This window comes from Indicator indicator, chromosome 1, assembly GCF_027791375.1.
Source record: "Indicator indicator isolate 239-I01 chromosome 1, UM_Iind_1.1, whole genome shotgun sequence".
Classification (NCBI taxonomy): Eukaryota; Metazoa; Chordata; class Aves; order Piciformes; family Indicatoridae; genus Indicator; species Indicator indicator.
The window spans coordinates 56,466,621-56,483,997 of record NC_072010.1 but is presented as its reverse complement, the minus strand read 5'-3'; the positions used below and the strand labels follow the sequence as shown (position 1 = coordinate 56,483,997).

Genomic DNA, 17,377 nt, shown 5'->3' with positions numbered 1-17,377 from the left:
ATGCTGAATACAAAACACATTTATAAAACATGTCAATGATGAAAGGAAGGACAAAAATCAAAATTTAAATAAATTTTACAAATTAAAACAACTAACAAGAGGAATGAAATCCAGTGGGGATAAGCATAAAACGTGCATTGTCTTTTTATACACGTAGTAGTGTTTAAGAAAAAGAATAGTGTATAAATCCCAAGATACACAGGTTATGTTAGGCAACTGCAAAATAGGCAAATGTCACCCAAGTGCACAACTGCAAGCACAACTTTTAGAATAAGCAAAATAATCTTTGCTCCACATTGTACTACTTAAATACTGTACCCCCCAATGAAGCATCGTATTTCAAGAAAACTGATACAAATCCAGAAAAGAGGAAGACTAAGAATGGCCTACAATATATACAGAATTAGTTGGATTTCATTATTTTTTAAGAAAGGAGGTTGAATGACAAGTTCCAAAGAATCAAAGTACCTAGTGGTCTACCGCACAGAAAAAGCCCACCTGGATGCATTCCTGTGCTAACTACCCTAAGTGGTCCCGCTTTGGCAGGGGGTTTGGTTTTTATGATCTCTTGAGGTCCCTTCCAACCTCTAATTTACTGTGATAGTGTGATTTGTTCCCAGTTTCTCAGAAGACAGAATTAGTAATGGCCTTAAAATTGAAGTTAAAAAGACTCACACTAAGCACTGAGAGAAGGAAACATCCCTTTCCCATAGTAAGGACAATGAAACCCTTGAGCAGATTACCAAGATTCTTTCAAAGCATCCAACACTGAAGAGGGTTAAAGGAAAAAAATCTCACACAGTAGCAGGACCTCAGGAAATTGTTTAAACTTTGTTGTTCCTTGTATTTATTAGAAAAAAAGAAAAACAGAGCTTACTTTAGTTTGTTAATTTCAGAAGAATACACCATAGTGTGGTAGAAAACCTGTGCTTTTTTCAGTTTAAGCATTTGCAACTCTTTTATTTTATCCTCGTAATTTTTAATTAAGACTCTTATATTTTTATGATTATCTTAGTTACCATGGCTGCAAAGAGCTGAGTCCTTTGCATAATAGTGCTCCGTTATTGCTTTAAGAACACTCAGTAGTCAAATAAAGGACTGCATAAGTAGAGAATGTATTCCTACTAATAGTTTCTATTCAACTCTCCCAACTCCCTGGGTCATGGGTTTACTACTGGTTTATATTTACATAAGACTAACACAGTACACACTAAGTTAAACAGACATGAGGAAATGAAGAGTATAATGGAAGCAAATTAATGAAAATCAATAGTTTCGAAGACTAAACTGCACCGATAATAAAGCTCATGGGGTTTAGAGAATTAGATTGGTTTCACTGCTTTATTCAAGAAAATTAGACAACACTTTCAATGCAGTGTTCTTTCACAGGTGTAGTTTAAAGGATTACCTTTCTAGTTTAATCAAACTTGTAATAAATAATAATGAGTAATTATTAATGATATTGCAGGCACACCAGCAAGGGATAAAATGTGCCTTGATTAGGACTTCCAATGTCCCCTCTCAATCCCTCATGGATAAAGTACAACGGGCAAAGCAAGCCCTAACTCACACACTAAGCTTTACCTGGTAACCTAACAGAGGCAGAGCATCCGTTTGTACATGTCCACAACATCAGATGTTGTGGTGAATGAAGCCTATGACCCAAGGCTATATCCTTAAAGTGGTGAGACAAGGCCTATGTGTTCAGCTGGAACCCCCTCTCCCCTCTGGAGTGGGATGGGGAAGGCTGGGCGCCACTCTGTCTGAGTAGACCATCTCCTGGGTCATTCGGGACAATGGCACGCCGACGACATGCCCATACTTGGCTTTGTTCACAAGTTATGTTCACATTATATTTGGTGAAACACCAGTTCATTGGTCAGTTGCTCTGTTTAACAAGGATGCTCACTGGACCAGTGTCCGTGCGGCAAATGTTAAATAGGGGTTGTTTTGGACAACTCATGTTCCGTGTTCCGTGCCCGGTATCCCTTTTCGGTGCTCCGTGTTAATACCTGCGCCTGTTCCCGTGTGCGTGCCCGTGTTCGCCTCGTGCCTTCTGCCGCCGAGAGATCCGCCTTGCCCGAGACTCGAACCAGCAGCGTTCGAGCGCATTGCCGCAGGTCGCCGTTTCTGCCCAATGGACCGGCACCCTCCCCAGCCGATCTCCGTAAGATCGCGGAAAGGGTCGCTCCAGCTTCGCAGAGGAGCCGCTTTTGGCCGTATCCTGCGGCCGCATCGACAAGGGTTTTCCCCTGGAGCGGCAAGCTTGTTTACACAGCGCAACGGCGAACTGACTTGCAAAGCCTCCGGGAATCACCGGGAATCTTCCAGGACCCTTTGTTCCGAGAGAAGCCGCTACCACGCGGCACGGCACCACGCGGCCGGCGCCATTTGTATCACGTTATTACGATACATCCGTGCTACGATTTCCGGGACTATAAAACAGTATCAAGAAAAGGACCTCGAGAACTTTCTTCAGTTAATGAGTAAACAGAACATTTCTTCATAGAGTTTCTGGGGCAGTTTGTGCAAACTGCCTGTTTGTGGGCTTGCCGTTTCCCGACAAGCATTCACCCCCCGGCTCTCTCTCTCTCTACCTCACTCCAATTTAGTTTCACTTTCTAAACATACAGATTTCCTCAAACTGTTCAAAGTGCCTGTATATACACATTCTGCAGAGTTGATTCTTTCCGACTTAATACTAGAACCTGTAAATACAAATTGTATATCACTTGTAATATAGTGTTAATAAATATTTATTAAACCTTTATAAATATCTCCGCCTCTTATTTCCGGCGAGAATATACACTTCACAACAGATGTGGAATTCTTCTTGTCTGTTTTAGACATCAAGTCCCAATCAGTTATTACAGTCTTTTTTTGTCATCAGTGAAAGGAAGAACTGCCCTTCCAGAAGACAGTTCGGTAGGTCTTGGGCATGTCTTAGACCTTCCAAAGAACTGCCTCTATTACTCAATTTATCCTCTCAGCTTCTGGGCTCTGAAGGAAAACCAAGTTGCAGTGGTGGACCTAAACACAAGCATCATCAACTTCATTTGCTTCCAGAGAGGGCAAAGCAAATACACAAGAAACTGTTCCTTACAGTCAGGGTTTCACACCAGTCTGTTACTTTATTATAACAGACATTTTTGTAAGGCAGAGAAAATAACCCAAGTTGTAGACACAATGCATAGCAATAACTCTTCTGCTTAAGTGCATAGGGAGCTATGCTACAGATTCAAGAACTTTCATGTGAACCTAACCACATTTTCATGGGAAAAGTCTATTCTCATTGCTCTAATAATATTAATGCTTTGTAACGTCAAGCTGAAAGCCATGAGCTGAAAGTAATTTAGAACTGCATTAGCTGCATACTCTTCTCAATATCCTCGCTCTCCATGCAGTAACTTTTACAGTGAAAGGTACACATTAGTATGAAAAACTAATAGCCTGGTTCTGTAAACACTTCAGCAGAACATCTGGCATCCTGAATATTACAACATGCAAATGTTTGGAGAAATAAAGTCTAAAGTTGTTGACTTTTTTGTGTTGCTTCGTTTTTGGTGTGTTTGTTTTTTTTTTTTAATAATGCCATTCAAAAGCACAACTTTGGTTCCTAACCAAAAAAGGAAAAAACAAATTTCTACAAATTCACAGTAGCATCCAATACATTAACAATAAAAAAATTCTCACACTTAAAATATCTAAGCTAAGACATAGGCACAGGACTCTTCGTATCACTAAATGACACAGACATAAAGGGCCAGTGACATCAAAGTTAGAGATGGCACTTGGACTTGAAAAAGTTCAAATTGCTGGGGTTTAACAGTAATTTCCACCCTGTGTTCCTTCTTAGGCCCTGAAACTTTTAAATACCATTAGAAAGCATAAAAGCTGAGACAACATCTCTTCGAAACCCTGGTAAGATTTCTTAAGTGAAACATCTTTAAACACTGCCCATGAAAGACGAGGAACCCAGGGTGAGGTGAAGTAGTGTTTCACGCACCTTCTAAAATCCTTAAGACCATCACCCACTCCCTCTTTTCCCTACCACCTAGCCCACATGAATTCCAATTAGTTTCTTCACGAACCCTTCTAAAGACCTGTATTGAAAGCTGAGACTTAGTCTGACTCAAAATAGCAAAAATTTACTCGTAACAAACAGTCTCTTGTTTTAATTTTTACTTACATTACACTATTACCAGCCTCTAAGTGGCAGATTGTCAGAATATGGAGATTTAGTTTCTAAATCACTTTCTGCCTCTACATAATGAGGCAGACTGCATATATATAGAAATCTGAAAGAACTGTTAAATTGACAGGCTGCTATGAGGAGAAAAAGAAACAAAAACTAAACTTAGAAATACACATCACTCTCTTGCATCAAATACATGGCACAAGAGATCATTCTCCTTGGTACCAAATTTATAGTACGTTTTTTCTTTCCGCCCTCCTAGCCACAAAAAGTATTATCAGATGTTTAACCAATTCAGCCTAATTTTCTAACTCTATAGCTGGAAAGTAGAAAAGCAGAGCTTCTCAAAGAAGTCTAATGATTCAAATACATGCAGAAGCTTTAAAGGATGACTTAAAACAAAAATGTGCTTTAATGTTAGACTCATCTGCTAGTTTCTTGCCTATTTTAGGCACACAGCCTCCTCATTCTCAATTCTCTGTTCAAACATTAAGAGACTTAAATGCCTTCACTTTTCGTCAAGTATTTTAGGCTTCATTCCCTCTTTACAAAGAGTACAGATGTTCAGAGAAGAGACAATCCATACCTCAGAGTTATCTGATTCATCTTATACCTCTTGGAAAAACTGAAGTCAAGCTACATGATTTAAAGAGAAAGCAAAATTGTAAAGGTGTCTTCCCAACACAGGACATATTACAGGAAGTGATGAGTATTAGAATGATGCAACAAATAATTATTTGCAGCACTTTCCTCACTTACATAAAAATGAATGAAGAAATAAAATGTCACACTAACCATCACTCACCAAACAATAAAATTTAAGAAAATACTATTCAGCTATAAAGGTGAAATGTCACTGCATGTCTTTCTTCAATGAAAGGAATTAATAATTATTCACTAAATAACTCCTGTGATCTGCTTTGCAACTCAATTCAAAGATTCACATCTATTTAATTGCGGTTTTATTTAAAAGTACTGAAGCCACTACTTGAGTTTTACTTTTACCTGCTAATATTCTTCATGAGAAACAAAAACTTCAGTGGCAGTGTTTTCAGACATTTCTATAAGCATTATTTGTCCTTCTCCTCTCCCCTTTTTACAAGTTTATTGAATATTCCTTAAGACTGTACAGTTACCACAAAGTTATTTCATCCTTGAAGACATTCACAGCATTTCTCTTCCAGTAGCACACAAATACATATACTTTATCTTTCACTAAACATTTTTCACAAAATTTTATGAATTATCTCAACAGTAGCCTCCAAGTACACTCCAAGTCCACAATCATCAGCAATAAAGTCAAATTACTATCACTGGAGTCATGCCAAATGTGATTAGCTTTTTAGTATAGGAGAGTCTTCAATATTCACATCAAATAATCTTCAAATTGTTCAACAACAATAATCAACTCTACTGCGTTGATGAACAGGCCCTGTGAAAACGAGTCCATGTATGTCACACTGTACGTGGCTTTAATTGACAAGACACAAAACAATGAATGCATTGTCTTACTGAAAATCTCAAGTCAGCAAATTAATCAAATTAATATGGGTAACAACAAGAATGTACGTTGTCTTTAGAACTGTATAACTTTAGAAAAGGTGATTTTTTTTCAGTTTCTTTTACAGATGCTGAAGCTACAGTTGTAACAGTGCAAAGGTTTAAGAGAATTCAAATCTTAACATCAATCCACACGTTCAAAGTCTATCATACAAATAAAGATGGGATCTAATATTAGCCTGAAATTCTGATTTAATGGCAAATAAATCAGAACAAAGCCTCAAACTTACTGAATCTACTCATCTGACAATTTTTCCATTTTAAAAACGGACAAGATCCAAAAGCTCAATATGAGGTAACATGCAGAGAGCGAGCATGCACACATAATTCCTAAGTTTTCCCCTGTCATCCGATCACCAAGAGAACATCAAGTGTGCTTTCTGCTGGTACTTAGTGCTCTGCACAGAGCCCGACATACATCCTCTCCTGACCTGAAGGTCGCATACATAGAGAGTACACGACGGGTAGCGAAGAACCTAGCCTATCTGCCAATGAGAATCACGGAGGAAGAAAGAAAGACTTGGAGGGCTTCTGGATACTTCAAACTCGACATCACGTAACGGCTTCAGCGATCCACTAGATTCTGCAGAAGCCCCCTTTTTATGCCGAAAAGGGTAATGCTTTGTTAAAAGCAACTTTGAGAAGGGCAAATGTATAGCACAAACTTGCATAAAACCAAGTTTCTCTAATCTGTACAAAAAACAGCCGCACACGTGCTAAGTAGAATCAGCACAAATTCGAGGCGAAGGAACGCAAGACAGGCAGCGAATGGGGGGAGGGAAGAGCTCCAACTACAACCTCCTCTGGAAGCTAAGCCTTTTTTTCCCCGTTTACTTCTAAATGACGATGGCCACGGACAATTCTTGGCGAATTGCGGAGTGCGGGACCCGCTTACCGGGAGGCAGCCTTCCTGCAGCGCTGGGAAAAGCGCGATTAGATTTCGAGAAGGAGGGAATCAAGCCCCGCAGCGAGGCATTTGAGCACGCGTGGGCCGCCACCCGCCGCCTCGCTGCGGCCATCCCGGACGGGATTCCCCGCCACCTCTCCTCTCTCTCGGGACGGCGGGCGAAGAGCAAGCCGCCGCCCTCCCCCCCGCGGCCGGCACTGACCTGAGGGTGCGGTTGCCAGCGCAGCCGCGGCGCTCCATAGCAGCGGGCACGCAGCTAGTGAGTTCAGTCCAGTCGGCGTGCAGCCCGCAGCTCCAGCCGGTGGAGAAGCGTGAGAAGAGCCAGGTGTCCTTGTCGCCGCCCGGGCGGTGGCACGCACACTTCTTCTGCCCGGCCCGGCAGTAGCACGGCTGCTCCAGGCGGATGTTGCGCACCAGGTGCCGCCCGAAAGTGGTGCCGCCGGTCTTCTGGATGTGGAGGAAGACGATCACGTCGCGACCCCGCATGTCGAACCGCACCCGCCGACACAGCTCCCCCCGCGCGAACGGGAACTTGGCTACTAGTCGCGGCAGCGCCGCCGCCTCCTCCTCCGCGGCGTCCGCTGCCGCCTCCTCCTCCTCTCGCTCCGCCGGACCCCCCCGGCGGAGGGAAGCTGAGGCCGGCGGGCGGCTGGGGCAGGCGGCGCCGGGGCAGGCGGGCGACACGTACTGGTAGACGATGAGCAAGAAGAGCAGCGCCAGCAGCGGCGGCAGCAGCCACCTGTTGAAGCGCTCGTCCATGGCGATGCACGGGGGCAGCGCGGCGCGGGCTTAGGCGCTGCCAGACGCTGCCAGTGAAGCCGGCCCAGTCGGATCCCGCAGTTCAGGAGCGTCCCGCTCCCTCTCCGACGGCATGGTCCTCGCAGGCGGTCGCAGCTCACTCCGCTCCGCTCAGCCCAGCCCAGCGCGCTGCCCGTCAACCCGCCCGAGGCGGCCCATCCCGCGCCCAGACCCCGCGGCTGAGGCGAGGGGCAGCCGCCTGCCGAGCGGGAAGCGCCGTGGCGGGAACGCCTCGCGCCAACGCCGGCACGCGCTGCTGAGCGGCACTAGCTCCCGACTCCGCTCAGCCGACAACTCTCCAGCCCAAACACACCGCTCGGCCCCCTGCGGGGCGGCCCCTGCCAGCAAGCCAATCGGGGCAAAGTCGGCCGCCTGGGCAGCCAATCGGTGGGCAAAGCACGCCGGCTCTGGCGCCAATGAGCGTGGAAAGCGAATAAACGAGAGTGATGGGAATCGCTCCACGCTCCCCTCTAGGTATCGGGTGGAGAGCGATCGCGCGCGGGTGGGGAGGGAGTGAGACAGAAGCAACCAACAAGACGTCGGGGGCGGAGCGGAAGGCAGCCAATGAGATTGACAAGGGGTCCCTTCCAGGTGAAGAGGCTTGCGGCGGTGGGAAGCGGTACTAGTGCAGTCGCTCGTGCTGGCACGGTTCCAGAACGCGGCCGCTGCCTCGCGCCGCCCCGCCTCCGCTCCTGGCATGCCGCTGCTGCCACTGGCACCTGCGGAGCGAGGCGGAAATAAATAGCTTTTTTTTTTTTTTCCTTCTGAACGGCTGAATACCCTTAATTTGTGCACGGGGGGTGCGGGGTTGTAGGTGTCTTGATCCGTTTGTGGTTTCAAGCCTGTGTTCATAACCACAGCGTTTGAGTATTTCATACAACTTGGTCGGACTACACAGATTAATTAATTGTAGGTTAAATGATCCGCAGCGCTGTTCCCTCCTGTGGTCTTCAAAGCACAAGGTACCAAATGCACTGACTTTGTGGAAAAGTTTCTCCTCCCTGAGGCAGTAACATGGATTCCTCAACAACAAATTAAGAGTTTCAAGGCCCTTTCACATAGTTACAACAATCCTCAGTCTGAAACGGTGTTGTTTTCCTTATTGAAAACTATTTTTTAAATAGACATTCAAATTTTTCATTGCAGGTCACACTTAGCTGAGTTTTTCCAAAAACAAACACACTGTTTTGTCTGCAACAAATTTCTCAGTATTTCGAGAAGCCTAATACAAATACCACATATCCAAATACAAGCCATGTACAGCTCCTGGGTTATAGCATATTAATATGCAAAGCATTCAATGTTAGAACTGACTGCACATCTCAGTTATTTAATTACAGAATGCCTTTATTTACTGAAGGATTAATTAGACATCTGACAGTGCTAATGCAACTTTCTTGCTCAACTCTAAAGACCACTTCTGGAAGCCTGATAGAAGAGTAGTGCCTTCCCACAGAACTATTTAAAACTTTTTAAAAAACAGTTGAAGTATTTTAAGATAAAGATTTTAATACCAAAAGTAAGGCTATTTGGACTCTTGGAAGAGAGTATCTGCTCCCATTTAAGCTTGCCAGAGATAATAGAAATTACCACAAAACAGTAAACAAAAGAAGTTCAAAGATTGTGAGATGTTCCAGATGTTTCTTCTTCAGGAACAACAGCATACCACCTGACTTAAGACGCATTTCCAGGGATGTCACAGCGCTGTTCATTTATTATGTTGGTAAAAGAGAGTAGCAAATCCTTGGGTCTTGCCAAGACATCAAAAACAGATGCACTTCTATCTTCTGTGAAATTTTGTGAGAAGAACCTGGTGAAATTCACCCTCATAGAACCATACCTTGTGATACTAGAAGCCCAGCCCCTCCATCCTCTGGCAGAACGTGAGAAATGAGCTCACACTTCCATATGTGTCAAACAAACCTGTTCAGTCTTCTTCCTGTAATAACAAGAGGTGTGCACTCTTACCAAAGTGGAGAAAAGCATGTATGTTCTTTTCCATCAAGAGAAACAGAGTATACATCTTCTCTCTAGGGAGACCTGACTCTGTTGTGCCCACAATCATGCTCACCTTCTTTCAGACTCCCTGTGCTTGCCAAGTGTGGGCTTAATGAAGCTGCCTTTAAATCACTCTCTTTTACTAGGCGATAGGAAGCCTATCCCAGAGAAATGTAAATACTTACACATGTAAGATACAGAAGCATTTTTTTATCACCTTGGCCTATTCATTAGTAACAAACAATCATAAAGTATTTTTTAAAAGCAGCACTAACTGTAGCCTTGCTTCAGTAACAGAATAGCACTAGTAAGACTCATGGGTAAATTTGTATTAGCCATCAGAGCACTGCTAAAAGGATTCAGACTGAAGTATCTCTCATAATGCTTTTAGTAAGATACAGAAATGCTATTATAATTTAAGATTTTCTTGTTAAATACCAAATTGTTGACACTGTACCTTCGTCTCAATGAAAAGATCAAAGCTAAATTTGCTACACACAGAAACTGTGAATTTCAGTTAAATTTAAAATTCCTTTTTATTTAAACTTAAGACAGTTACTGATTTGCGAAGACTGGCAAAAATATTTTTTACTGGACAGAAAGGACGTGTGAGAGAAAAAAATATTTACAATGAGGGTTAGATTAAAAACTTGACTTTTAAAAAGCTATCATTTTTCTGAAACTAGCAGAAAATACATGCAGGCCAACCTGAATTAATGTATTATGCAGTTTTCATAGAAAGGCTTTTACTTGCAAATTTTAATATTCTTAATGACAGTTTGTGGACCTTTCTTTATGTACAGTCATGAATTATGGCACTTCCAACCACAATCCAGTTCTTCACAATTGCTTACAGGAGATGCAGTTACATCCCAAGTTACACTGAAAGGGGGTCCTAGTCTCAGTCGCAATTGGGGGTCTCCAGAGTGAAATTGAGTCTCATGGTATTCATCTGAGGCTAAGTATGCCTACACAGAGAACACAGAGTTTTCATTTGGTAGCACTTTATGTTCCCTTTTTAGAGGTCAACATTACTATGCAAGGCCCTGTGGGATTAAGCTTTCATAAAATCGGTTAGTTTCTGTAGAAGTCAATGGCTGTAACTCATTAGCATCAATGAAGCGATAAGGACCATCGATTTAACAGGAACATGAGCTTGTTCAAAACAAAGCCCTAAAAACTGCAAACACTGATCAATCCCAATATTTTCCTTTTCAAATATAACTCATCTATAAATCTTCAATGAGAATTTCACTGCAAGAAAAATCCAAAGTCAATTACATACTAGTTTTGAGAAACTCTCACAAATTCTCCAAGATCCATGCTGTCAACATGTTGCTCAGAGTTCACCGAGCCTTCAAATAAAATAATCCTGAAATGACCTACTCCTTGTAACAATTTCAGAGAGAATACCGTCACTGGCTAAAATTTACATTCCAGCTCTCCTGGCATTTCTACCAGAGATGTATTGACATGTGGAAATGTGCACACAAAATTATTTTTCAATTCCAACACAGTATGTCCCTTCTCTTTGCCAATTCCAAGGTAACACTCAACACATTTTCCAAGTTGCTAAAAATAAAATCTGGCAAACTTACCATTTATTTTAAAGGTCAGTACAGTATTTGCTAGTTGGAAGCAATGGGCATGTGAAACGTGGCAGTGGCAACGTCAAGGGTTGTACAAAATGCATGAGTAAGCAAATGATATTATGAAGCAAAGGTACAAAAACTATTATTTCATTTAGTAATTATCTGTCTGACAAGGTTAACATCTAATAGGTCTTTTGATGAAAAATTAAAGTGACATCTACCTCATGCTGGTTTCTTTAAAGTATTTATCATTGCTTGGCCTAAGCTGTTTCAATACTTGCAGCCAGTTGAGATTTCCAATAAACCAATTTTTCATTGTGCACCAAGTCCCAGGTGTCTCCCTTGTCACAAGGGTAAGAATTGTTAAATTAATGCTAACTTCAGTCATCTCTCTGGGATTAATTTGTTCCTAGGTTTATAACATAAAGCCCCTAGATTAAATTTTAGCATATGCACTTGCTGAACCTTCTATTTCAATAGTACATTGAGTGCTGTATTCTTTCTTCTGAAAGAATTGATGCATTATACTCTCACCAGTCCATGTTATAAAGTTGCAGTTCATTATGAGGCTTGTAAATTTTCACTTCTTCTGCTTGCCATTCTTTTTTGCATATAATAACTTTATTAGATGTATGACCCCCTTTTATTTCCTTTAGTATGAATGCAGACAATATAGAAGCAGTGTTTTCAGTCAGTTTCATGTGTGCTAGTCTATACACGGTGGTTTCTGCAGGTCATTCCTTACATGCTGCTGCATGTTTTCCTTATGAGGAAAAGGATCAACTATATTCTGCTTTAAATATTCCATCATTCCACCTGCGTAAGATGCTGACCTGGACAACTGGAACATCTTAAATCACTTCCAGCATTCTAATAATTTTTCTTTCATTTATAACCATATAACTGATCACAAAAATACTCCAGCATGTTGGGTTTCGTTACAGTTGTTACCCAGAAAAAGAACATTTCTGAAAACTTTGAGCTGGATTTTTTAGATCAAAGCCAAAACTAGAGGCTTATAGGTATGTCTCATTTCTACCACATAAACTTGGTCATCTTTTGCTTTTGCACCAGGGATCATTCTTGGGTTTTGCAACATTGGCATCTGGAAGAGTAAAGAGTGAGAAATTGCTATAACCAGGTTTGGGCATGCACCAATGTGCACTCTCCCTGACAACTCCTAGACATAGTTTTGATGTCAAACTATTCCAGACATCATCTCCAACCAGAACTCAGAGACCAAGATTATAGTTCTAATATAGGACAGACCACATCACCTTATTTTGTCTCAGTATCTAAGAAAGTTCCTGAATATTTTTAATTTATTTATGTAGGCAACACCACTAAACATTTGCAGATTTTAATTTAAGGGAAAAAATTTTTCTTCTCTCTTCCCTGTGGCATAGCCAAGTTGCATTACAAAACTTAGGCTGAAGTTACAGTATGTTAGCTAGCAAAGAAAATCTCTAGCATGTAGGGCCACATATGGGGCTAACTGCCTAGAGAATGGGGTGGCATTAGGGGCAAGCAGCAGTGAACCTTGCTGATACCTAGCTGTAACCAGAACTGTAGCAAGGATGAGGCATGGTGTGACCAGTGCCTGCAAATTAGCCCAAAGAGCCTCTGGCTGCTGTTGCCATTCAAAAGACATGTGCAGCTTCATGATATGTCCAGAGCTGGTGAGTGGGAAAATAATTTGAGTGAAGTTACAATATTCCAATTATTGGAAGATGCAATATCAAATGACCAGTAGCAAATGCTGGTCCTGCACCAAAGGAAGAAAACAAAGAGTATGAAACACAGGGTAGCTTTTGTAATCCCCCAGACCCTAAACATAGAGTTGTTTGTATATGCTCTCAGCAACATGAGGACAGCCTGAGGAAAGCATTGAGAAGGACAGACACAGCAAATTGCTTTCCCATTTCTGTTCTGTGCACAGAAGAACTTAGACATACCTACACACATTCCTTCCAGCCCTCAGCCTTCTGAATCCTGCAATATTTATGATGCACATTCTAGAGTGGAGAGCAGCTTTTGTGGATTTGTTACAGATCACAGTCATGTCATCTGTACCATGTCCACATTTTTTTTTCCAGACTTTGGTACAAGTAGAAATGCTTCAGACTCAGTCACTGTCAATCATGTGCTGCTACTGCATTTGCATATTGTCTTTTGTTTTTCCCAGTAAAGAACAGTCCAACAGCATGCAATAAATTCCCTTGTTTCAACAGTAAGCTGTTGAAGACAGTGCCCAAGTTCCCAGATTGTAACTTCCTCCCAGGATGTGACTCCGGTCAGGAGAACAATGTAGAGAGAGCTGTCTTTTCTGAAATTGCTACATGCTTCTTTCTGCTTAGCAAAAGACTGATATTTATATCTCTGTAAGTATTCCTCCCAAGACCCAAAAACTTTTCATACAGTAACTTACAGGAGTTGCAGGACTGTGTAACACTGCCACCTGGTGATATGCATCATAGCAATATTTGATTCCTCTCACAATAACACAAAAATGTTTTTTCTTCCTTTCAGGTGGTCTTAAGCTGCAAGTCCCCATCAAACATAACATACCTCACTATCAGTTTATTTTGAGCACATTTGCTTATGTCTAGAAGTCAAATTGCTAACGTTGTCAAAGTTTTTGAGGTTGAATCTTATCTTGTCCTACAGAACTGACTTTTAGACATGCCGTGCATAGGTATGTTCTAAGTTGATTCAAATCCCTATCACAACTTTGTATGAAGTCCAGAAAATTTAGTGTCTTCTGACAAATAAATCTCTAGTAATATTAGAAATGATCCATCAGGCCTCCCCTCCTTCCTTTTTATTGTTCATCTGTTGGGGCTTTGGGATGTGATGTACAAAAAAACAAACCACCCAAACAAAAACCAACCAAAACCAAAAAGCCCCAGTAGCTACAACAACAAATCTTCCAAGAAGTTTCCCTTTCCCAGATGGAAAAAAAAATTTCTGTAGTATTTGATCTCAGACTCTTTCATCTCTTTCATCTGGTCTCTGTGGGACACATGGAAAATCAAGAAAGGCATTGCAAATGGTAGCTCAGGCTCAACTTCTACCATCCCTATCTGGCTTTCACAGCTGTCTGCAAGTCTGAACCTTTCTTTTGTAACTGACCTCCAATTCCTTACTGAAAATCACAGCAAGTTCAGAACTGTTATCATTTTCTAGGTTGCCAGTATTTCTTACTAGACCTTTCTTGGATTCATTTCAGCAAGCCAACCTGGTTACTTTGAAGTTTGAATTCAGGAACTGCACTTCATGTGTGCTAGAGGAGTTTTTAGAACAATTCGCCCCTTTCTGAGAAGAACTCCATCTCTTATTTGGGGATTTTTCTTTACTCTTTCTTATTTACCTATCATTGTATTAGCACCTGAAGGCATATAATCAGTGATTCTTCCCTAACATATAGTCATACAAAGATCAAATATTTTCTTTTCATGTATTCACAAAATGTAGAAACGGTGATATTTATTCTCTAAATTATCCTACCAAGACCTAGTGAAATACTGTCCTGTCATCAGTTAAAAGTTCAGTTGGACTTCTGGAAAATGCTGAGAGGAATCTGGTTTTCTTATGAAGGGATGTAAGTTATTTCACCGTTGGGGCTACAGTTGAATTACTCATATGACCTCAAATATGGCTGGCCTACAAAAGTCACAGTGCAGAAAATGACAAATACTGTAGGTGACAGGTTGGATACTCTTACTCAGTTTGAAACTTTGTTTTGAGACATGTGCCTCCAGCACTGATTTGTTTTATGGTCTTGGATTAAAGTATGCTAGGAACTGTAATTACCAGAAGAACTGGGATTTTTAACCTGTAGCATCAAATGGTGGCAGCGAATGTCAAGGTACAAATAGTTCCCCTAACCTTCAGCAGAGGGAAGGATCTGTAGGCCTTGCTACCTGTCTGTGACAGACCAATGACTAGGGAAGAAATATGAGAAGGAAGAAAAATTGTTCAACACTGTGACAGGTTTGAGATGAATAAACTGTAAATTCAGGAGAGTTGAGGCGAAGATTGCTTGAGTGTTTGTTCAGATTAAGAACTAGCAAAAAATGAGGAAATCTCTGGCTAGCAGGAGATCAAAATACAGATTCGTCAAAGCAGCTTGTTTGAACATGAAGTCTAAGGGCACGTTAAGCTGAAGTAATTTAGTGAGAAGAAGCGTGTACCTATAAACGATCAATGTTGTTTATCATTTGTGGCAAAAAGAATGCTCAAATAGAGTAAGAGAGGACAGAGGTGTCCCACAGCAGTGTAGTCACACTGTGGCTTGTAGACTATTAATCATGAGCAAAACATCAGAATTTGATCTGTAAAACAATTACCAGCACAATTACTGCACATTCATCCATGGCTATGTAAAGCATAACTGGGAATTAACAAGCATTTTAAAAAAATATTGACGTTTATAACATGGAATTTCATATGCTGTGAAGCTATTTTATTTAAATACGGATATTTCTAACATAATTACGATCCACTCTCCCAACTGACAAAAAATAGTAGGATACAAGTTATACAGACATTTTATAATTGCATTCCTTTTATAAAGTGTTTGAGAACCTGAAGTGTATAGCAAAAACGTGGAGAAAATGGGAGCTTACACTTTTGGAAGGAAGACTCTTTGGAAAGACTCTTTTGGAAAAGTTTGCTGGGGCCTCCAGCAGGCAGGATCTCACTTTACATTTTTTAGTATGATAAAGTAGGCCAATTATTTAATCTTAATCCTTTCAAGAGGCCTATGTATATGAAGCCTAATATAATACAGTAAATTGTTTCTGATAACTATCAACATTAGAGTATGAATGGAAGTTTTCAAATGTGAATAGCCAGTACCAGCAGCATATTTCTGATTGAACTTCATTTAATCTCGGAAGTCACGATCAAAGAATAATGGAAAACCAAAACTAAATCTGAAGTTTCCAGTGAGAAACCTAGCTTTATTACAAACTAACAGATAACCATAATTTTCCTCTACGGTTAGATGAGGTATTAGTTGTATCTGATTACCATATATACCGTTGTATAATCTTGGAAGTTTGCCAAGTACCTGTCTTGATACATGACCACTTTATTTTAGTGTCAAATATATGCAAAGGAGTATGCATCAAGATGACATGCTTCTAGCATTAATCCTGTTGCCATCTTTTACTTCCTTCCTGCATCTTCAGTGTCCCATAGCCTAGAACTGCACATCACTGCTTCAGTAGCATCAGCAGAAGCTAGCATATTAGAGGTTAAACAATTTGCATTTTGCTAATAACACTTCATTTTTGCTCTCAAAGTTTATCTACATTAAAATATTCTAAATGTAGTATGTTTCTGTAAGTCTAATTATATGCGGTATGTGAAAACATATTTGATAATCACATTGCTAATTATGTGCAATCACTTCAATACACAGGTGCAAAGCTCCAGAAAGATGCATATTTTAATCTCTTCATACATAGACATAACCCACAACTTTGCAGCTACTTAAGTGTTCAGTGGCCCCTTATTTCTCTGGGACAGCACATCCTTGGATTTTTGAGTGGGTAGTGCCACTGGAACCAAAGAAATGTGCTAGGCTATTACAAACCTAGGACTGCATGTTCCAGTACTAAAAAAAAATCTGTATTTTCTGCCTTTCCCAGGGTTCATGAAGATTTTAAAGTACGCATTTCGTAACAGGAGATGTGGGTTACATATTTTTTAATTGTCTTCTGAGAGCTTTAATTCTCATTATGTTCCTTTAGTATATATTTGCTTGGAATATCATATCTATGTGCATGGTGTCTTTTCCAGTCTGGATTAAACTTAAGGGACCTTCTTAATGGTTTAATAATGGAAGGTAATAAAAGACTTGAGCAATAAATCCATTTTCATTATGTGTGTAATAGCTTGTGGCTGCACTTTTTGCTTCTCTTTCATTTATGTGTAACTTATTTTTTACATTGATTTTTAAAGCTGTCTTCACAATGGATTGTAATTAGCCTTGTGTATAAATCATAAAACCTGAAAATTTTATATACTCAGATTAACTGAAAAGGACATAAAATATTAATTTGCATAATTCAAAAGCAATACTTTTATGTTCCCTCTAAAGATATTCAGCATAAATTATTGGAAGGAATAGCTTTAGATGACTTGTCTTCTTTTGTCATCTTTAGACTTGTATTCTTTCTCACATTTAGGATGTGAGCTGAAATGAGCCCTGACAGGCAGGAAACCTATCTACTAGTTTGCTATGAACATTACCAAAATGATAGATGGACAAAAATGGATACAGCGAAATCTGAAAAGCAGCATTGGAAATTGTTCCAC

At 40.7% G+C, this 17,377-nt stretch overlaps 1 protein-coding gene across 1 annotated transcript in view; it reads right to left on the bottom strand.

The window, feature by feature from the left end:
* HS6ST3 (heparan sulfate 6-O-sulfotransferase 3) overlaps positions 1-7,421 on the bottom strand; it is a 335,318-nt gene extending 327,897 nt beyond the window's left edge. The window contains exon 1 of the mRNA XM_054386477.1: positions 6,865-7,421. Within this exon, the coding sequence (XP_054242452.1) occupies positions 6,865-7,421 (557 nt within the window). The remainder of the gene's footprint in view (positions 1-6,864) is intronic.
* Positions 7,422-17,377: the final 9,956 nt, after the last annotated feature.